Raw genomic sequence first — 22,346 nt, 5'->3', positions numbered from 1 at the left:
TTTCTTATTTCCAGGCCCTACCCTCAGGAATGCTGATCCGCCCTGGAAGAGAGCCTGGGAATTTGTTGATCTGATGCACTGCCAACATTGAGAATTACTCAGCTGGGCCCTTTGCGACCATGTAGCTTGGTAGTTACATTATCCCCATTTTTCAGTCAGGATTAGGCAGCCAGGTAAGGGACTCACCCAAAGTCTCCTAGCTAGTGAGAGCGGGGTGCTGAGATTGGAGCTCAGGCCGGCAGACTCTAGAGCCGACCGCTGGAAGGTGGGTGCTGGGAGGTGAGGCAAGGCAGGGCGGCTTTCATCCGGGCGCCCCGTGGGAGCAGGGGGACGCTTTCGCGGGCTGCCCGAGGGCTGGGCTCCACGACCCCAACCGGTGTGATAAAGCCTGCCGACTGCCTGGGCTCCTGCTACGGCTGCCTCTCTCCACACGCCGGCCCCGCCCTCCGCCGCCACACTTCCGGTGGGGCTGCAGCCGCGGAGGGGCGCGGGCGGGCGGCCGCTGGGGGTGGCGGGATAGACTGGGCGCGGCCGGTTGTGCGGGCGGGCGTGGGGTGCGGGCCGGCTGCTGCTGTCCAAGTCTCTGCGGCCCCCCAGGGCCCTCCGTCCGCCGGCGCCATGGGCAATTGCCACACGGTGGGGCCCAACGAGGCGCTGGTGGTTTCAGGTGAGGGGGCAGCGAGGGAAGTGGGTGTGGGACGCCCAGGGCCGGGAGGGTGTTTGGGGCGGGGGCTGTGCCTGGGAGGACGGGGCCCGGACTGGGGAGCGAACGGGGAGGGACTAGGCCGGGGAAGGGTTCAGAGAGTTGCGGCAGAGGGGGGTGGGGCTTGAGACTACGGGGCTGCTGGCCGCACCTGAGACCCCTTCCGGGAGGGTCCCACTTTCCATGCTCGACTCCCTCGGACACCCACCAGACTCTCCCCTTCCCTCCCCGTCCCGCGTGTTTGCCCGTGTTTATTCCCTCCTTTCTCCGCCTCCTGCCTGGGCAGGGTCTCCCCTGTGGCCTCAGGATTCCGGGAACACAGTTTGACTGGATGCCAGCGCCTGGGATTGGGGTTGGGTCGCACGCAGCTCTGGAGGGCAGGTGTCCGTCTCGGAAGGGGCCTTGGGACATGGATCCTTGGGCTCCAGGCACAGACCCGTTAATTCCGAGCAGGCTGGGGCTCGCTGGGGTTTACTGGCACTGCCTTCCGGGGAGACGCGGGTGCGGCCTCTACAGGTTGAGAAACCGGGCTCTGGGGCTGTGTCGCTCTGTTTGCAAAATGCAGACTCCGGAATTTCTGTGAGCTTAGGTGGGGCGGGGGGACCGCATTATTGGGGAGGGAGAGGTATCTTGCCGTAAGGCTGCTATTTAGATTGTATATTTGGGTATCTTGAGAAGTGGCTGACGCCTTTCGAGCCACCAGTTTGTGCAGCCCTTGGCTCACAGGTGCTGCGGAGGGACTGTTTTTCCTGACAGCTTGGAGGCCTGTAGCTGCAGGAATCTCTCGTGTTTTACTTCCCGCTGTCAGTGTGGATTCTCAGCCTGTGCAAAGCGTTATCGGTGCTGGCTGCAGAGTTAAGCATAAGAGGGTGGGCTGGGCCAGGGCTTGTAGCTTCCCACCCTTGGGAGGTGTGATGTTATGAATCCATTGGAAACTTTCACCCCAGAATATGGCCTCTGGCTCAGTTTGGATCTCAAAAATCAGTCTCTCCCCTGGGACAGGAAATTCCCATTCTCCCTGACTAGGATCCTACTCCTATGGGGGAATTAAGATAATTCATTTCTCTGAAAACCAGAGGTAGCCTTGAGGTCATGTGAGAGACACCACCCCCAACCCCAACCCCCAGAGAGCACTGAGGCCAGACTTCCTCTATAATAACTGGGCCAGTCTCCCAGCCCCCACTCCGAGAGCAGGCTTTTAGAAACTCAAATCTGCACTGCGCTTGGTTTTTTTCTAGTGGGGTTTCTCTCTAGAAGCCCAGACTCTGGGCTGAAGAGCCAAAAGCTCGAGTCCTGCCCTTGTGGAGATCCTTGAGACTGAGGGGCAAGAGGAGCCCCTGGGATGGGCTGCTCTGTGTCTTCTAGTTGCCTGGAGACTGGTTCTCTGGTCAGAGGCCAAGGGAGTGCTAGCTTCGAAGATGTTTTAGGGGTGGGGTAAGGAAGCTGTGCTGAGAATTAACAGTACTGGAGTCAAGGGAGGGTGGAAAAGAGGGAGACAATGTGTGGCATAATAGCACCTTGGGAACTGAGATAATCAAGCTGAGCTGTGGCTCTCTTGTACGTGGACTCCTAGCCCTGCCCCCACCTGGTTACTTGGGCCTACATCTAAGTCCAGGACATCTCACACAGCCCAGTTTCAGAAGGAGGATGCTGATATATTTCATGGTCATCTCTACCACTTGAAAAGTCTGGAGGTTCTTCTTATTGCCTTACCTCCCTCCTTCATTCTATAGTATAAAACCTTCTCTGTTTCAACTTTTGGGTGTTCAGAAGGGGAATCCAAATACAATATACCTTTCTCTCATTTCTACAGTAGGTCAGAAGTTCTCAACCTGGGGTTTGTGGATAGAATTTCGAGGTCTGTGCGTTTGAATGGGGGCGGGGGTACATTTTAATTTCCACTAACCTTAACAGAAATTTAGCATTTCCTTTGGTTATTAACATCAGCAACAACCCTGGGTCTAGTGGGATGCTGCTTGAGGATCTACCATAAAACTAGCTGTTATTGATTCTTTCAAATTTGTTATTATATTTTGAATGTAATTTTTTTTCTAATTTTTGGAGGGGGAGGTAATTAGATTTATTTATTTATTTAATGGAGGTACTGGGAATTGAACCCAGGACCTTGTGCATGCTAGGCGTACACTCTACCACTGAGCTACACCCTCCCCCTGAATGTTATTAATAGTAGCTTCTTTATAGAAGAAAATGGAGTTTTATTGCAAGAGTAAATGGAATGATGCATAAGACAGGTTCTAATACTCTTGTGGGAACTTAATATCATTTAATGCTGAAAAAAAATATCGGCAACAAACCATGATAGTATTAGCAGGTATTTCCTACCATGCTGTTGTTACAGGCACCTTAAAAATCATTCATGCTCATCACTACTTTGAAATTAAACTGGTTATTAAATCTACCACTAAATCTTATTTAATGTATTACTATATCCCACATATTGCTATGTATTACGTATCATACAAATTACTGTATCACACATTTGGTTGTTTTAATATTTTGATAACTTTCAATACAATTTGTTTCTTCCATATTTTATTGTATGCATTTATGAACATTCTAGCATTGCCAGACTACTAAGGGCAGTGGGGGGTGGTTGGCTCAAAAAAGGCTAAATCCCCCTTGTAGACTAGGGGGAAGAAAAGGGTGGAAGAGAGGCAGGAAAGGAAGGGAGTGTTCCTGAGAGGGCGACCAGCACCTGTGTCTGGGGAAGGCTAAGCAAAGGGCGGAGGTTATCATGGGATGCTTTGTGATTAGGAGAGATTTCCAGGCCTCAAGACAGTGAGAATTAGGGGTCAAGGAAGGACCACCTAAGTGTCCTCTTTTGGGAATGGGGCTCAGGTTTAGTGTGACCAGGAAGCTGGGAGGAAGATGCCTTCCAGGGGAGGAGGCTGCTGGGGGTGGGGCAGCCTGGCAGTCTCAGCTTCCTGTTGTTGCTACCCCTGGGAACCTAGCCATATTGCCCTTGGCCAAGGCCCAGCTTGAGCTGTGGCAGCCTGCTCCCAAGGTCAAAGAATAAGTTAAATAAAGGGTGGACACCTGCCCTTGGCTCCTTCCCCTGCAATCCCACCTACCTCCGCCTCCACCTCCTTCTCCCACAGCACATTGAGAAAGTCCCTTGGAGCTGGCTAGAGGAAGCTGCCCCAGCCCCCACCAGGCCAGAAGGAGCGGAACAAGCTGTGATTTTTGACCCTCTTCCAGGTTCACTGGAGAAATGGTTTGGGTTTCAAAGTGACTGCTTGTCTTTAGAGACTTCCCTTACCACATCCCTAGGGCAGGGAAGCCTGCAGTGGCTTAACCTCAAGCAGCAGCCCTGTGGATGGGTACTTCCACCATCAAGAGGCAGAGAACCAAGACCTCTTCCCTCCCCTCCTAACGTGGTGGGGCTGCTCCTGGCTCCCTGGACCTCTGCACACTTTGCATGCGGCATACCCAGGAAAGAGGGTTGGCCACCCAGTGAGCAGTATCAGATGCTAGCTCTTTAACCTGGCAGGCCCACCACAGTGGGGGCGGTCTTTGTTCCTTTGCTTCCATCTATTCAGAATTTGTCTCCAGTTCGCTGTTTCCTGTTGTCTATTCAATTGTTGGCCTGACCCAGGCTCTAGAGTTGCACTAAATGATATGGTAGCCACAGGTGGCGACGTAAATTTAAGTTAATTAAATTAAAATTTAATTCCTCCAGCCACGTTTCAAGTGCTCAATAACCACATGTCATTGGTGGCGCTGTGTTGCACTGCACAGCTGTGGAATATTTCTACCCTCGAAGAAAGTTCTCTTGGATAAAATTGCTCTAGAAGTTATCCCCCTGCGTCAGCAGCTGTGTCCGGCCTGGGTCACTGAAGGAGGTTTCTATCCAGCCTCCTTGACCCAAGTTCTTCCTCCTTGTGCAAAGTAGTGTTTATAAAATGCAAATGTGGCTTTGCCACTCCTTAGCTTAAATGACTCCCCCATCTCTCTCTCTTTCACATACACACACACACACACACACACACACACACACACAGACAGCTGCTCGGCCTGACACCTCAGACACTGTGATCTGCTTTGTCCCCTGCCATGGGGCTTCAGAGACACTGTAACCCAGTCACACAAAGTTCCCCCTGACCTTTGACCTCAAGAGGCACACACCCTAAGGCTTTCCTGAAAACCAAAGTTTGTGAACACGGAAATGGTGACACCCACTGGCTTTTTCCCAATCACATTTCCTTTGAATCATGTTTCTGAACACATCTTTGCACTGCAAGTGAACTGCTCCTCTTGCTTTTTACTAAGTTTTCTCGCACTTGTGGAGTAATTTTGGCATCAGCAGGAGGGTTCACAAGAAGAATTTCAAGAATTGATTTTTCTTATTTCTGTGTAGAGAGCCTGCTGAGTGGGTCCGTGGCATGAATCTGAGTCGTGGCCAGATTCAAAATTCTGTTTAGTTGATACACAGTTTCCAGGAATCACTTCCTTTTTAGACCTTTTCCCTTTCTCTTCACTTTTCCCATTGGTACCATGAGTTGGCCTTTGTTTTGAGGCCTTGCCTTCCCCATCCACACTCACAAGAGAAACAGTCACTCTGAATCCCTGGGAATAGAGAACCAGCCTCCCTGAGAGGTGTCTGCTGGGCATGAGCAAGGCCGCACCTTGGCTTGGAAACCCCCTCCCACCAGCTGTCTAGTGTTGCCCCTTCCTCCCCGACACTGCATTCCCTCTCTGACCCTGCATTCCCTACCCTGAGAACAGGCAAATCACCTGGTATTACAGTCATTTCAGGAAAAAAATCCTCCTAATCTCACCTCCTTCAAGATAGGAGTTGCATTTTTTAAATTGAAGTATAGTTGATCTACAGTGTTGTGTTAGTTTCTGGTGTACAGCAAAGTGATTCCGTTTTACATATATATATGTGTATACACACACACATACACACACACACACACACACACACACATATATTCTTTTTCAGATTCTTTTCCATTATAGATTGTTACAAGATATTGAATATGGTTCCCTGTGCTGTATAGTAGGTCCTTGTTGTTTATTTTATATACAGTAGTATATATCGGTTAATCCTGAGCTTCTAATTTGTCCCTCCCTCCCACTTTCCCCTTTGGTAATCATAAATTGGTTTTCTGTGTCTGTGCAGTTAGGAAGTGTATCTTCATCACTGTATCCCTAGCACAAAAACATACTTATTTGTTGAATGGGTGGTTGAATCAAAGATGGGAGCTTTTCCTGCTCACTCCTGGTCACTGAGGTCTCTTGTGTTCTCTGAAAGCACTTACATTCTGAGCCACTCATTGGTTATCCTCCTCTCTCTGCAAATTGCCTGTTTACCAAACTAGATTCCAAGGCCCTTAGGGTATATCTCCCATTTATGTGCAGCCTCAGCACCTGGCACCCAACAGTGAGAGTTGTCAAGTGTCAGAGCAGCAGAGTTGCTGCTGGAGGCATGGAGGGTAGACAGACCCGAGAACTGACTGACCAGCAGTGGTTTGCTTTGCTCTCCAGGGGGCTGTTGTGGTTCCGACTATAAACAGTATGTGTTTGGCGGCTGGGCCTGGGCCTGGTGGTGTATCTCCGACACTCAGAGGTAAGGGCCTGGGGGCTTGGGAGCTGGGCATCCTGGTGGGCAAGGGAGACAAGGGCTTCTAGGGAGACAAGGGCTTCCATCCTTACCTGCTTCACCCCACAGGTCAGCTAGAGCATCCACCACTTGCCATATTCCATCCGAGGGGGTGGGGGCCTCCTAAGAAGTAGGTGCAATGGGTGGTCCAGGAATGCAGGAGGTCTGTCTATGGGCGCCTCCTCCTTGGAGGGCATCACTTCTGTCCCAGAGAATTCAGGGTCATGCCCAGGCAGAATCCTAATTCTCTGATTCTGTCTCAAAGTTATTCACGAAGCCTTAATTACTTACCCTGTTTGGAGTGGGTCCAGGAAGGGAGGAAAGGCTGAAGAGACCCTTCACACATACCCTCACCTGCACAGGCCCTGGGACCGTGCAGGCAGGGGCTAAGTGGCAGAAAATGGCTATACCGTCTGAAGTGGCTCTGACAACAGCAGGTTAAAGACAAGGGATGGGGATCTAAGCTGTTGACGCTGAGACAGGGACTGGGCAAGACGGATCTAGACCTCCTCAATCAGTCTGGAAAGACTTACGAGGGAAAGGGAGATTTCTGTTCCCCAGAGGGCCCACCATCAGGCTCTACCTGCTGGCTTCCCCAGAGCCCCCGGCAGGGCCAGACTTGGCCTAGGCCTCTCCTGCCTCCCTCACTGCCCACCCAGGAGGAGATGAGGCAGGTCACCTCTTCACCATCACCCCCTTCCTGGCTATGGGAGACCAGGGGAGGGGCCCAGATCCTTCCAGGCCAAGACCCAGGCAGCAAGGGCAGCAGAGCTGTGAATGTGTGGACACATTGGCAATGGGGTCATCGAAGGGGAAGCAATGGAGATTCCAGTGGAAAGCCCCCTCCATCCCAGCCCAACCAGTCAGCAGAGAGAAGCCCCATGGCTACACTGAGCTGCTGGTGCTCGGGGCTTCAGGGCATCTGAGGGTGTTGCTAAGGGACAGGGGCATGGGAAGTGTGTCACAGCTTTTTAACTCACAGTAACCCCCTCCACTGCCCTGTCTTTCCCCTAACTTTGCCCTGCCTGAGTTGAGGGATGCTGGGAGACTCTTCTGGCCCAAGGCCAAAAGTGTCAGAGCATAATCAGTACTGGTCACATCTTCCTCTCAGGTGGATCCTAGGCACTCCTAAGTGGGCCAGTTGGCCTGTCAGAGGCCATGGGGTGCCCTCTCCAGAGACGTTGTCACCTCACCCCACCCACATGGAGTCCTGGGACGACAGAGTGTCTTATCCAAACACCTCAACGTATACCCTGGCCTCAAGAGCTTGCCGCCTGCCCACAGACCTGTCCTGCATGGGCATCCACTGCTGGGGCCACACCCCAGCAGCCCTTTCTCCACATCCTTGGTCCCCCTTCCTGCTTCTTGCTCCAGGGAGCAGAGCCCCAGGACAAGAGAGCCAAGCATCTCCGACAGCAGGTTTAGAAGTGAGGGGTGGGGGGCCCCATACCTCTTCCTAGGAAACTGATCTCACACACTCAGGCTTAGCATCCTCCCGCTGGTCCCACTTGCTGGGTAGTCTGAGCCTGCAGCCCTTCCCCTTCTTGGGCCTTGGTCTGGGGGCAGCCCCTTCCCCAACCCCTAGCCTGCTTGGGGCAGTTCCACAAGCTGGGCCTTTATTTCCCTAGGCCAGCAAGAGCCTCTTAGGTCAGAGTAGAGGCTCCCAACCCAGCCTGGATCCTCCACCTCCCTTTTGAGATACTTTCTGCAGCCATCCCACACATCACTCACCTTCAGTGTCAGCCATTCTTCTCCAGGCTCAGTGAAACCCCTCCTGCTGCACTTAGCTGCCACATCCTGTCCTATCCTATCCTGAGGCCCTGATGGGGGCAGCTCTCTCTCCCTTTCCTGAGCGACTCCTCCACCTCTGGCATCTGAGCTGCAGCCTCCCATCTTCCCTCTCTCTCTCCCTCCTTCCCTCCCTCTCTCCTTCCCCAGAAGAGAGCTTGATGGATTCCTGTCTGAGCTGGGTCTTTAGAGTCCTCTCAGGCCCGAGGGTGCTATTGTTAGGGACTCAAATGAAGGCAACCTTTGCACATCTGCATGGCTGGAGCCCTTGGGCTGGCACTGGGAGACCTGAGCTGGGGGATCCACATTGCCTACTCTTCCCCATCCCCCCAGCCCACCTGCTTCTGCTCCCTCAGCCTCAGCCTCAGCCTCTGTCCTCCCTTCCTCTAGTTTAAGGAAACTTTCCACGATGTCCACAGCCTGGCCTCTGCCTGGACCACCACCCTACATTCAGTCGCACACACGCTGCCCAGCTAGGATGGGCTAGGTAGCTTCAGGGCACCTGGTTTTCTTTGCCATGACTCTGCCAGTGCCCAACTCTGGAAATTCCAAAGTGAATGACTTCGCCATCTCCTGGTTGTCCTGTGTATGTTATGGCAGGGGCACACTTTCTCCCTCAGCCTTCTTTGACATACCCCTCCCCCCCATATCAGAAAATCCAAAAATTTCTTTGAGCTTTTCAGACCCTAAATTGCCTTCTTAGTGATATGTAGCACAAACCTTAAGGGTTTGTGACCCAAACAGGATTTGGTATTTGCTGTGGCTCATTAATCCCCAGAGTGGCTTCCCCGACCCCTAGTTTCTGGAAACATAGGTTTGACTGTGTTTGGAGGGTGGAACTGAGGCTGTGTCCAGATTGTGCCAGGAATCTCCTGGGAACATGAGGTGGGGAGCCACTGGCATGCACAGGCCTCCCGACCTCAGGTCACGGGCCCAGGGCATCAGCAGACTTTTCCCCCAGCCCAGAGTCTGGGGGCTAGAGAAGAGACTGGAGGCCTCAGACCAGCAAGGGGGTGTCCCTGTCCCCCTACAGCCCTAGGCTGAGCTGGCAGTGGGGGGCTGGAGGATTGAGAGCAACCCTGCCCCACCCCCAGGCATCAGGCATCAGGGGCTTGTCTGGTAACCACTGTGTGTGTTTGCTGTGTCCCCTCCCACCCCTTCCTGACCCTGCCTCTCCCTACCCCCTGGCTGCTCCTCAGACTGTCTCTGGAGGTTATGACCATCCTGTGTCGCTGTGAGAATATTGAGACGTCGGAGGGGGTCCCGCTATTCGTAACAGGGGTTGCACAGGTAATAACCCACCTGCTTCCTCCTCTGTGTCTAACCTTCTCTCTTCTTGCCCTGAGGGGCCTGGCAGGCAGGAACCAGATGGACTCCCCTCCTGAGAGTGTGCCTCCCTCCCTCTGCCCCCACCTCTGCTGCTCTGGGTGGCAGGGTGGATCCCTGTAGATCCCCAGCTCCCTTGCCCTCGCTCACCGGGGCTGCTAGTGGGCAAAGAGCCAGGGCTTCTGGAAGCTCTGCCCCAGTCTGTCAGTGGGTGGCCTTGAACACCAAGCCTAAATTGGGAGTAAGCTGAGGCAGGAGACACAGGCCCTTATGTGGCAGAGCTAGGCTGTCCAGGTGGGGAGGGTTCCATCCTAACTACTCCTGCAGAAGTCCTGGTCCTCCAGGCACCAGGAAGCCCCTGCCAGCCCCTTCTCCAGGCTGACACCCTAGTGTCAAGCCCTAGTCCTCCTCCCTGCAAGGCCAGCAGATGGGTCCCATGGGGAGTTCTGTTCACCCTGTCCCTGAGCAGAAAGAGCCTTGGCCATTCCCTGCCCCTAATTCTGTGTCAAGAGGCCTTTGAGCAGATCTCTTGTCACGAGGTTGTAGCTTCCCCGTCCATGAAATGGGAAGAGTCATGCCCTCCCTGTGCCTCCTGTGCCTTGCAGGGGTATTGGGAAGGCAAGTAAAACAATACAAGGGCCCTTTGGAATTTTCAGAAAAGAAGTGCTAGGGAAACCCAAGCTGTATTATGAACCTGATCTCACTTTGAAAAGCAAGGGACCCACTGCTTCACTCCTCACTACCACGCAGTGGTAGCCGTGAAACCCACTCCTGAGCCAGGGCGTTTAGTAACTCCAAGTGCTTTCTTCACAACGCACAGGTTCCCATCTTCCTTGCTTCATTCACCAGCTCCCTATTGAGTACCTTGTCAGTTCTTGGCACTGTAGAGGCAGCAGTGAACATCAGAAAGGCCCTGCCCCTCAGAGCCTGCGTGGTGGTGGGTCCCCAGGCTGGAAGAGACCTAAATGTCACCGTACCCATCCCGTTCCATCTCGTGAGACTGTTCTTCAGCTTCTCAGGCAAAACTGCTGCACCACCATACCCTCCCTCAACCATCCTGCCGTCTCTCCTTGGGAAGGGGACCATCCCCATCTCACCCACCCCTTGCTCGCCTTGAAACAGCTGCAGGTGCCCAGGTCCCTTTTCAGCTGGGTGATGTGGACCCTTGAGGATTCAGATTGTCTGGGCATAGCAACTCTTTGTAGGGTTAGTGCTCCTTGGCCAGGAAGTTCTAGTGTGACCCCAGCCCTTTTCCCCACTGGCCCAGCTGGGCCCAACCCCAGAGGGTGGGCTTCTGGTCATAGCCTATTGCCAGGTGTAGGGAGGGCCAGGCAGGGAGGGCTTCTCTGGCAGGGGGCAGGTGCCAGATCACCTCCGTCTTGGCGCAGCAAGACAGTTTTCACAACAGCCTCCTGGGGCATCCCAGGGTGCTGAGCAGCCCCGGGGAACAGGTGAGGGCCCCTGGGGGATGTTCAGATGTCACTCATGGGCGCCTGCAGAGCACGGCCTGGAGTACCAGCCCTTATCTGCTATCCCAGGACATAACACACATAGCTGCACCTAGACTCTGCCCACCCTGCCACAGCCCAGACCACCCATGACCACTTCTCTACTACTTCCTTTTCCTCCTCTTCTAGCCCGGCTAATGTGCGCAGAGGACATATGTGCACGTGGGTGGCACACTGCACTCCTTCCTCTGAGCCACCTAAACCCACCTTATCCTGCCTTCCCACCCATCTCCTCACATGCTCCCGGCTCTGACCCCTGGAGGGTCCCCCTCCACCCTCCCCTGCCACAGGACCCCTGGCCCATCCCAGCTGGAGCAGTGAGGTATCGGACTCTCCCTGCACCTCAGGCCCCGGGCCCCCAGACCTATGCCCCTGTTTTGCATTTCTTGGCAGGATTTCCCTAGAGATTATGACGTTGCAGCCCCGCTGCGAGGACGTAGAGACGGCCGAGGGGGTAGCTTTAACTGTGACGGGTGTCGCCCAGGTATAGTAACTCAGCAGCCCCGCGCATGTCCGTTGAGCTGCCTCGTCCCCATGCTGGGGTTTGGGGGGAGGAGGAGAGGACGGCAGCCAGGGGCAGGATCTCTCCAGCGCCCCTGCCCCGCCCCCTCTTCCAAGAGAGGGTCATCGCCACTGGAACACACTCGGCCTCTTGACCGCCCAGCAGGACTAACAGACACCCCTTCTTTCCTCAGCGGGCCCACAGGGGACAGAACCAGTGCTGAGGGCTCCTGTCTCACTAATCCCCCCCCATTCTTTGCAGGTGTCGGAAATACCAAGCCCCAGAATCCAGGCCTTCCCTGTTCCTGGGGTCAGGGCTGCCGGGCGGGGACCAGAGGGCAAGGCCACATGAGGCAGGGGAGCTCTGGGCTCTGGAGTTGGAGGCTGTGTTATACTCCCAGCTCGGTGCCTGGGTGAAGGGCTTCCTGCTCTCAGAGGTCCACACAGGGTGGGTTCAGCCATCTTATAGACCTCTGGCAATGGGGTTTTTGGCTTAGTATCTCGGGAAGGAAAGGCAGAAGGATGCCCACCCTCGGTGGCGGCCCCCGGACCTGTCTCCTGCCCTATCCTGGCTCTCTTTCCTAGTCTGTTTGTCTGTGCCCCTGTTGTTCATTCTCCTTTTCGCAGAGACCTGCAGGCTGAGGGGCAGCTCGTGGGCTGGGTGGGTGGAAAGGAAACCCCAGATGCCCAGGAGAGGTCATGGCAGGGCCTGGGGCTGCCAGTGAAGATAAAATTTTCTCAGTGTGGGGGTTCCTCATGTCTTCTCCCCACTGGAGGCCTTGGACAGACTCCACCCCCTCTTAGCCCCTAGGCCTCCAGGTCCAGAAAAGGAAGGGAGGGGCACAGCTACCATCCTCCATGCCTCTGGGTCTTGGGCCTCCTCTGCCTCCCTCCAGCCTGGCTCAGGCTCCTCTGTAACCACTGGCAGGTGAAGATCATGACCGAGAAGGAGCTCCTGGCCGTGGCCTGTGAACAGTTCCTGGGCAAGAACGTGCAGGACATCAAGAACGTCGTCCTGCAGACCCTGGAGGGGCACCTGCGCTCCATCCTTGGTGAGTCCCTGCCCAGCCCAGGGGCCCCTTCCCTCTGCTGCCTTCAAGGAGCCTCACAGGGTCCCCAAGCCAGGGGCCAGGGAAGGAGGCAGGGCAGGCAGTCCCACCAAGAGCCTTCTAGCTAAAAAGCTGCAACATTTTCCTTCCATTATTTCTAGTCAAAACTTCAGGTGACTTGGGTGAAGGAGAAGGTGTTGAGGTGGGAGTGCATGGCTGCCAGTCTGTGTGGCACCTGGTGCTGCTTGGGACACTTTTCCTCATCCTGCCTGGACCCTGCAGGAGGAGGCTCAGTGTTAAACGCTGTTAAGAAACCCAGGAAGACCCAGCTCAGACTACATAACCCCTGCATGCACTCAGACCTCTCTTTGCATGCCTCCTCCCTTTCCCAGCAGCCTGGGCCCCTGGGGAGCCAGCGCATGATCCTTCTGCCCCCAGGGACCCTGACGGTGGAGCAGATTTATCAGGACCGGGACCAGTTTGCCAAGCTGGTGCGGGAGGTAGCAGCCCCTGATGTCGGCCGCATGGGCATCGAGATCCTCAGTTTCACAATCAAGGTGCAGTGTGATGGGAAGGCTGTGGTCTCCGCATCCATCCGGCAAGGGGGAACATGGCAGGTGGGGCACCTTTGTGCCTGTAACTGTTCCCAGGGATGACTCCCTCTTCCCTCCCCAGGACGTGTATGACAAAGTGGACTATCTGAGCTCCCTGGGCAAGACACAGACTGCCGTGGTACAGAGAGATGCTGACATCGGAGTGGCCGAGGCCGAGCGGGACGCAGGAATCCGGGTACATGGGCTTTCCTTCCTGGCCCCAGGGACAGGGAGCTCAGGGATGGGGGACTACAGTTGTTCAGGGGACCCTCAGCATCTGTCCCTCCTGTCCCCAGGAAGCCGAATGCAAGAAGGAGATGTTGGACATAAAGTTCATGGCAGACACCATGATTGCTGACTCCAAGCGAGCCTTCGAGCTGCAAAAGTCAGCCTTCAGTGAGGAGGTCAACATCAAGGTGAGGAGCCGGAGGGCATCCTGCGCTGGGGCTCAGGGCTTAGCAGCCAGCCTCTGATACTCTGACCACACTCCCGCTGCAGACAGCTGAGGCCCAGCTGGCCTATGAGCTACAAGGGGCCCGTGAGCAGCAGAAGATTCGGCAAGAAGAGATTGAGATCGAAGTTGTGCAGCGCAAGAAGCAGATTGCAGTGGAGGCACAGGAGATTCTGCGCACAGACAAGGAACTCATTGCCACGGTGCGCCGCCCCGCTGAGGCCGAGGCCCACCGCATACAGCAGATCGCCGAGGGTGAGAAGTGAGTGCTGCTGGGGGTTAGTCTGGCGCCTCTTCTGCCCGTGCACTCCCTCTGCTCCCCTGACCAAACTTGGAAGCCACTTCTCCCCCATGTCTGCTTCCTCACTGTCAGATGGGGTGACCCGCCTCCCCCATGGGATTGTTGTTAGGAAGATGGAATTAGATGTAGGAGGTTGGCATAGAGGGCACCCCAGTTAATCCCCTCGCTCATTTGCATCTGGGAGCAGATACTGTTTCCCTGGCCAGAGCCAGAAGACCAGGCCACCCCCTCTCATGGGTCCCCCACCCCAGACACCTGCCAAAGCATAGGGCTTGAGCATTTGCCAGGCAAGCCTTGAGGGGCCCCTGGCACTTCCCACTGATCCTGTCCGGCCTGGACTCCCCCAGGGTGAAGCAGGTCCTCTTGGCACAGGCAGAGGCTGAGAAGATCCGCAAACTTGGGGAGGCAGAGGCAGCAGTCATCGAGGCCATGGGCAAAGCAGAGGCCGAGCGGATGAAACTCAAGGCTGAGGCCTACCAGAAATACGGGGATGCAGCCAAGATGGCCTTGGTGCTGGAGGCCCTGCCCCAGGTGAGGCTCCCACCCCAGGCTGGGACTGACTGGGCAAGTGCTGGACTTTTCTCAGCTTTGTCAGTAACACAGCGATAAACTGGCTAGAAGGATTAAATGGGGGAGTACTCAGCAGAGGGGAAGAGCCCTCCAATAGGACAGGCAGGGGCTCATCCCTAGCCCACTGGGGTTGGGTGAGGTGGAGACAGGAGGGAGAAACACTGGATGGGCAGGGCTGGTGGACGGAGTCAGCACCAACCAGCTCTCCTCTCATCCCATCTCCTAGATTGCTGCCAAAATCGCCGCCCCACTAACCAAAGTTGATGAGATCGTGGTCCTCAGTGGGGATAACAGCAAGGTGACCTCAGAAGTAAACCGACTGCTGGCCGAGCTGCCTGCCTCTGTGCACGCCCTCACAGGCGTGGACCTATCTAAGGTGTGTGTCTAGCTCTCTGCAGTGGGGTTGTCTGGGCAGCCCATGGGGCTGGCCTAGGCGGAGCAGTCGGGTGCCCTGGAGCCAAGTCCTTATGGCATTTCCCGTCCTTACAGATACCACTGATCAAGAAGGCCACCGGTGCACAGGTGTGAGGTCCTGAAGACCCACACCCATCAGCAGCAGCCACCCCCCCTTCAGCACCCGTTTTAAAGCCACAGGGACAACGGGAACGTTTCTGACTCTGGTGCCTTATTTTGTAGGGACCAGAAGTGCTGCGTGCTCAGGCCTCTGGCTGTCTTCCCTTGTCCTCTGCCCACACCCTCACTTCCACTGCCACATTCATCTTGTTTGTCTCTTTCACCTTCATCTCATGTACGTCTCTTCCTTTGTCCGTTTGTCTTTTTCTCTCCCTCTTTCCTCCCACCCTCTGCACACATCATGTAGTTTAAGCTGAAGATGTTTGTTATAATCACTGTCTGTCTGTAGGGGGTGGCCCTGCTGCTCCTCTGAATCCTGGTGCCTTGAAGTTTTCTGTGCATCTGTCCGTTCCTCCTGTGTCCCTGGCTAGAGCTTCAGCGTAGGTGCAGGGGGTCTGGGTAGGACGGACACTCTGCCCTCTCCTGGCCTGGTCTTCCCAGCCCTAAACCTGCCCCCAGGAAGCCCCCAGCCTCTCCCACTCCGACCCCTCTCAGCCCAGGTAGCTGCAGCTGCAAGCCCAGGGCCATCGCCTCTCACTTCCCCCCTGCCTGGCCCCAGGCCTGCTCTCATACCTTACCTCTCTCTCCCCTGCCCGGGGCACAGAGGCGAGGCCTCCTGTGTATAGCAGCTCCCTCAGTTTACTACTGCCTTAGGAGGCCCTGCTTGTGCTCAGGAAAGTCCCCTTCACGGACATGTCCCTACTAGGTGGAGTGGGACTTGGTCACAACTCTGCTAAGCCTTTCTGGGATCAGGATCTAGCCCGTCTAGGGACTAGAAAGTGTATAGACCCTCTTCCTACTAGGGCTGTGCCGTCCTAGGTATCAGGCTGGGCCCTTCCCGTGGGCAAAGCTGTGCAACCCTATACGGAGTCTAGTGCTGGAGACTGGCCAGACTCCATACCCTTTGTGCCATCTTTCTTCCTGGCCAGAGTGATAGGGTTCCAGCCATTGGGAAGCAGCCCAGTCCTCTGTCTCCTTGCTGTAGTGGAGGCAGAAGAGCCCAGGGCCCGAGCATCCTGGCAGGGGTGCTGTGGGTGTCCTATGGTCCCAGTTCCCTACCCTTTGCCCTGCCCCAGCCTGTGTAGCTGTTCCTGCATGTGGATGCTGCATGTCTGGTCTGGGGCTTGGATGCTACACTGCCCCGCTGCCTGTCCCTTCTGGTAAAATAAAGATCTGGTTATGCCCACACCCTCTATGGTGTCTTCTGTGAGGGGAGAGACTGGGAAGCAAGAACCAACCAGGTCCGCCACCTATAAACCCCTTCAGTCTGAAGGCTACACTTTGCCTGTTCTTCCCCACCCTGGCCACTGGGGGGCATCAGCACACTGGCCTTGCTCTTGGTATCCTGAATCAGGGCCGCCATGGCCCAGGTACTGAAGCCAGACCAGAGCCCTGGGAGACCTGGTTCCACTGCAGACAGAAGATGAAAGGGGCTGCCAGGCTCACTGCACCTCTTTGCCCGTCCTGAGCCCCACTCAGTAATGGAGGCTGTGTCTCAAGAGCATGAAGTCTGGAGTCAGATTGCTTGGGTTTAAATTTTAGTTCTAGTGGGGAGGGGATACCTCACTAGAGTGGTTAGAGTGTGTGCTTAGCATGCACGAGGTCCTGGGTTCAGTCCCCAGTGCTTCCATTTAAATAAATAAATAAACAAACCTAATTATCTCCCCCCAAAATAAATAAAAATTATAAAAAGATGAACTACAATTTCTTTAAAAAATAAATGAAATAAAATAGAAAGCACACGCTTAGCATGTACAAGGTCCTGGGTTCAATCCCCAGTATCTCCATTTAAAAAAAAAAGAACATCTGTTTATCAAAAAACAAACAAACAAACTTATCTCCAGGGATTTATGTTGAGCAAGAAAAGCCAATCCCAAAATGTTACATACTACGTATATGATTCCAACTATATAACTTTTATTTTTAATTGTGGTAAAATATACATAACATGAAATCTACTGTCTTAACCAATTTTAAATGTACAGTTCAGTGGTGTTACATTTACGTTATTATATAACCATCACCACCATCCATCTCCTAGAACCCTGTATTTTGTGAAACTAAAAACTCTATACCCATTAAACAATAACCCCCTATTCCTTCCTGCCCCCAGCCCCTGACAACCACCAAACTACTTTTTGTCTCGGTCAATTCGACTACTCTACACATTGCTCGTAAGTGAAATCATACGGTATTTGCCTTTTTGTGACTGACTTCTTTCACTTAGGATAATGTCCTCAAGTTTCATCCATATGTAGCATCGGTCAGAATTTCCTTCCTTGTAAAGCCGAATAATAACCCATTGTACGTCTATACCACGTTTTGCTTATCCATTCATCTGTTGATGGACACTTGGGTTGCTTCCATGTTTTAGCTACTGTGAACAATGCTGCTATGAATGTAAGGGTACAAATCTCTCTCCAAGACTCTGCTTTCAATATTTTTAGGTGTATAGCCAGAAGTGGTATTGCTGGGTAATTCTGTGTAATTTTTTGAGGAACTGTTCTCTTTCCCACAGCAGCTGCAGCATTTTACATCCCACCACCTACCAACACTGTGCAAGTGTTTCAGTTTTTCCACATTCTCACCTACACTTGTTGTTTTCTTTTCCGTCCTCCTTTCTTTCTTTTTCTTCCTCTCTTTCTTCCTTTCTTTTTTCTTTTTTTGGTAGTAACCATCCTAATGGGTGTGAGGTGTATACACCATTTTTGAAATGACAACATTTTAGAAATGGAGAACTGATTAGTGGCTGCCAACAGTAGGGATGGGGCTGGGTGTGGTTATAAACATTAGGGATCCTTGTTCCTGGTGGTGATACAGGTACATGCACAGGTGATAAAATTGTGTAGAACTTAACACACGCATAGTGAGCACAAGCAGAACAGGAAGTCTAAATAAAATGGGTAAATTACAACAATGTCAACATCTTGGGTATTTGGCTATGGTTCTGATATTATTCTGCAGTTTTGCAAAATGTCACCAGTGGAGAAACTGGGCAAAGTTGAAAAGGATCTCTCCATGTTATTTCTTATTTCTCTCCATGCTGCATGTGAATCTACAATTGTCTCGATAAAAAATTAAATTAATACACACATACATACACAAATACTCACACACAAAGACCCATTGAGAGAATGAGAAGGCAAACCTAAAAATAACTTACAACACATATATCTGGGGAAAAAGCTGGCACCCAGAATAGATTTTATAAATCAAAAAGGAAAAATATAATCCATCAGAAAAAGACAAATGATGGTTCAGACACTACACAGAATGGCCAATAGATGCACGAAAACGTGTGGTAGTACTTTGCAAAGATAGTGGCAACAATATTTTCCATTCTACATATTCCTCTTACAGTGTGACTTTGACAGTCCTTCCCATTAGAGGGAGAGCCTATGCCCCCTTCCCTTGAAACTGAGTGGACTTTTGTGACTATTTAGGTCAGCAGAATTTGGCAGTAGTGACACTATATGACTTCCAAGGCTAGATCATAAAAGACAATGTATCTTCCACTTGATTTGCTGGAATAATCTGTTTTTAAGACTTCAGCCATTATGTGAGCAGTCTGACTGTTCTGAGGCCACTGTGCTGTGAGGAAGCCCAAGCAGGCAGACCACACGGATAGGCCCTGAGCTACATGAACAGAGAGGGATGCCTGGCCAGCCCCCAGCATCTCCAGCCCCATCTGACTTCATCTGCACAAGAGACCCCAAGTTAGTTTCTGCCCAGCGGACCTCCTGAAATTCTGACTTCCAAAACTGTGCAAGGTAGGAAAAGGACTGTTAATTGTTTAAACTTCTGAGTTTGGGGGTGATTTGTTACACAGCAATAGATAATGGAAATAACTCCATTAGTCATCAGGGAAGTGCAAATTCAAGCTGAAATAGATACCACTACACATTCGTCAGAATGACTAGCATAGAAAAGAGTAACCATACCAAGTGTAGGTGTGGATGTGGAGCAATTGGAAATTTCATACACAACTGGAAGAGATACATATCAATACAACCACCTTGAAAACGTGTTTGACAGAATCTAGTACCTACACCTGAACATAAGCATACCCTTTGACTCAGCCATTCCACTCCCAGCAGAAATACACATACATGTACGTACAAGAATATTCATGGCAGCATTATGAATAAAGGCCCCCAAACTCAAACAGCCCAAACATTTACCAATGGTGGAATGAATAAAGTGTAGGACTTTCATGGAATTGAATACTATGCAGTAATGACAATATACCAACCACTCGTGTATACAACTCCAATGAGTCTCGCGAATGTAATGTTGGGTGACCGCAGGGGGACCTAACTAGGAAATGGTCCTGGTTAGCCTTGGTGTCAGGGACAGTGACTAGCCAGAGGAGATGACCAGAAGGGCCTGGGAAAAGGCAGGGGCCTTGATGAAAGAGGCGTGGAGGATGCTAGAGAGGGGAAAGGGGCAATGATCTAGGGGTAGAGGAGGAGGGGTGGTGATGCATCAGCACCTGTGCTAAAGCCGTGGCCCCTGAGAGTCAGGAGAACCAGGCCTCATCCCGAGCCTGAATCCAGCCTCGGGAAGGGGGAGTGGATAGCATCAGGCCTTTCGTCTAAGCCCGTAAAGACATGCCTAGTCTGTCCTGCCTCACCTGGGCTGCCATGGATCCAGGATGGGGCAGGAGGGCCCGGTGTACAGACTGGGCTCCTGGAGGGCACAGGTGTGGCTGCTCCCTAGTTCCCTATGCCTGTGACTCCAATCTTGGGAACTGGGCGTGGTGGGGGTCACAGGGCTTACCCTCACTCCCTGCTATTCCCAGTCCCTGGGCCTGAGGGCCCAGCACAGAGTGGGTTAAGGGCCCTGGAACCTTTGCCTGGGGTGGAGATGGGGGGCAGGGAACTGTCATGAGGAGCCTCCTCTGGCCTGATAATCCAGGCGGCCTATCTTTCACAGCAGCTGTGAAGCGGACAGGTTGTCCTGGCAGGGAGGGAGGGAGATGAGGGCCAAGCTGATGGCGGGAAGGATTGGAGGAAAGAGGAACACCCAGTCTCCCTGGAGATCCTTTGCCACCTAACAGCTGCCTTCAGGGCTGTGTACAGGTCTGGACATGGGGGCTCCCAGTGACCAAGAGGGACAGGAACTGGGAGCTGATGAACAGACATAGGGAGGTATGGATTGGAAAGTTTCTATTTCTGCCTCAGTATGAGCCCGGGTAGGTGTGCGCTACCGTGTGCATCTGCACAGCTACGTGAGTGAGCACACATGCCCGTGCGCACCTGCCCCCTCCCCCGGGGAGGACGAGGAGGACAAGCCCACTGCAAAGCCAGAAGGGAAGGAGCCTGGCATTTCCTGAGTCCCTGATTTCTATGAGCCCAGCTCTAGGTTAAAAATTTTCACCTCCACTGTCTCATTTCATCTGCACAACAATCCTGCAAAAGAAGGCATTTTGAGCCCATTTTACTGATAAGGAAGCCAAGGCTCCCAGAGGGAAGCAGGGCCCAGGCCCACTCTGCAGGTGGCAGTGGAGCCCAGGAGCTGACAGATCCAAAGCCGAGCTTTTCCCTTCTGGCTCTGAGTCTGTCCTGGAAGGGGGGCCTGGAAGAAAAGCAAGCACTCTAAGGCACAACCCCTGAACCGTGCAGGCTGAGGCTCTGGTTCGGCCTGGGACTCCAGGGCCAGGACTCCAGCCGCAGGAGGTCAAAGGAGCAGGATCGCTGCTGGGTTGGCATTGCCTCAGAGCAGTGCGTGCTGGCAGAAGAGGCTTAAAAGGGGTGGGATGGGGTGGGAGGATCTGAGCAAGTGGAAGCCAGGAGGGAATCCCAGCTCCCTTCAGAGGCTTCCCACACACTTTCACTGAATCTTCCCAAGGTCACCCCCATTTTAAAGATTGAAGCTCAGAGAGATGACGTAAGCAATGCGCTCAGAATCATGTTACTGGTAAGTGGCAAAGCGCAGGTCTGACTCCGTTGCCTCAGAAACAAAAAGGCCCCACAGAGACACACACAAAATCAACCTCATTCATCGCAGCTTTGCGCGGGGACCCTGGGGTCTGGGGTCTGGAGAGCAGAGTTGTAGTCCTGCCTATTTTTCTGATGACTGTGTGACCCAGGGCCACGAGTTTCCTCTCGGAGCCTCTTTTTCTGTTATAAAATTGGCACGCAGTCATCATTTGGAGACTGATGGATGTTGGCAAAGCCCCCAGGGAAGCCATTACTAGAACTGTACTGCATCTGAGTTCATCGTTCAACTCACTCGTGGACTTAGTTGTGGGGAGGAAAGGCATAGTGTATAAGGGAACTGGTTGAGAACTTGAGCGCATGGTCAATGTAGGGCGTTCTCTGAGCACCTTGCAGGATAAGGCCCATGAAGTGTGCCAGGGTCACCTAGAAGAATCAGACCTGCTCATGGAGCAGTTGGGGACAAATAAGGGATCAGATCAATTCTCACAATGTGGTAAGGAAAACAGAGCAGGTCCAAGCCTGGATACGATACAGGAGGAGGGGAGGAGGGAGTGTCAGGGAGGGTTAAGGGAAGCTTCATAGGCTGGTTCAGATGAAGCCAATCCAGAAGAAAAGGTAATCAGCATGAGTCACTTCTGACACACCCCTAGATCTCAGGCCCCAATCTATCACATTTGATTAGATGAGTTTTCCAGCTTTTATTTTCCACACCTGTTAAGCTCCTAGAACCACACCAGGCTCTTGCTTTGGGTTCTCTATATCTAAAGCAAAACAGGAGAGTAGGAACTTCCCAGAGCTTCTCCGAGTCCTTGGTTCCAAGATGAATTTTGCTGCTGACTGTGCTATGAGTGAGACACTGAATGACTATATTATTTAAATGGCCTTCTTTTATCTTTATACAAAACTGCGAACTTCATGAAACTTAGTAAAGCAACCCAGGAGGGAATTAAGAGTAATTTTACTAGCTGAATCTATTTTTTAATGTGTATCTCCGTGTGTTGTGTGTCTATGTGGGCGTCACACATGTGAACTGTGTATGTCTGTATCCATGTGTCTGCTGCTGCCTTGTTATTCCTCATAGAGTCATGGGTTCCCTGCTGCTGAGAAGTAGGGGGAACCCTGAGGCTTTGGATGATACCCTCCCCTTCTCTGGGCCTCAGTTCCCTCTCCTATATAAATGAAGGACTTGAACCCCATGATTCTGAAGGACTCACAGCTCTGACAATCCTTAATTTCATCACGCACAATGTGGTATAAGGACTTCACCCAAAGAAGGCCTAGTAAGAGTCAAAGGTTTAAAGCTGAAGTGGCAGGGATTGGAATCAGGCTTTAGAAGAAGGAGGTCCCAGACCAGCCCACCCTGGTCTCAGGAAAGCCATGAAACCCCTGGTCTGAAGGAAAAGCCATTTGTATAC

General features: G+C 52.9%; 1 protein-coding gene across 8 annotated transcripts; it reads left to right on the top strand.

The window, feature by feature from the left end:
• Window positions 1-244: 244 nt before the first annotated feature.
• Window positions 245-16,177, top strand: FLOT2 (flotillin 2). 8 transcript variants are annotated; one of them, XM_074343156.1, is made up of 11 exons: window positions 245-265; window positions 6,215-6,296; window positions 11,345-11,435; window positions 12,381-12,504; window positions 12,940-13,058; window positions 13,177-13,290; window positions 13,391-13,510; window positions 13,593-13,807; window positions 14,194-14,377; window positions 14,643-14,792; window positions 14,906-16,177. In XM_074343156.1, exons 3-11 carry the CDS (start codon window positions 11,361-11,363, stop codon window positions 14,942-14,944), a joined length of 1,140 nt encoding a protein of 379 aa, XP_074199257.1. In that variant the 5' UTR covers window positions 245-265; window positions 6,215-6,296; window positions 11,345-11,360; the 3' UTR covers window positions 14,945-16,177. The 8 variants fall into 8 exon arrangements, with proteins under 8 accessions (XP_074199257.1, XP_074199259.1, XP_074199262.1 ...); XM_074343158.1 differs by lacking the exon at window positions 11,345-11,435 and adding an exon at window positions 9,317-9,407 and having other exon boundaries at window positions 248-265; XM_074343155.1 differs by lacking the exons at window positions 245-265; window positions 11,345-11,435 and adding exons at window positions 487-667; window positions 9,317-9,407.
• Window positions 16,178-22,346: the final 6,169 nt, after the last annotated feature.

This window comes from Camelus bactrianus, chromosome 16 (genome assembly GCF_048773025.1).
Source record: "Camelus bactrianus isolate YW-2024 breed Bactrian camel chromosome 16, ASM4877302v1, whole genome shotgun sequence".
Taxonomy (NCBI): Eukaryota; Metazoa; Chordata; class Mammalia; order Artiodactyla; family Camelidae; genus Camelus; species Camelus bactrianus.
Note: the sequence above shows the minus strand (reverse complement) of the source record. Positions and strands in the feature narration are given on the sequence as shown.

What these genes read in the sequence shown, in the direction of transcription:
- FLOT2 (XM_074343155.1), top strand. Translation starts at nt 619, where the DNA reads ATGGGCAATTGCCACACGGTGGGGCCCAACGAGGCGCTGGTGGTTTCA. An exon ending in TCGTAACAGGGGTTGCACAG is followed by an intron (nt 9,408 to 12,380) that starts GTAATAACCCAC and finishes AACCACTGGCAG; the next exon opens with GTGAAGATCATGACCGAGAA. An exon ending in CAGATCGCCGAGGGTGAGAA is followed by an intron (nt 13,808 to 14,193) that starts GTGAGTGCTGCT and finishes GGACTCCCCCAG; the next exon opens with GGTGAAGCAGGTCCTCTTGG.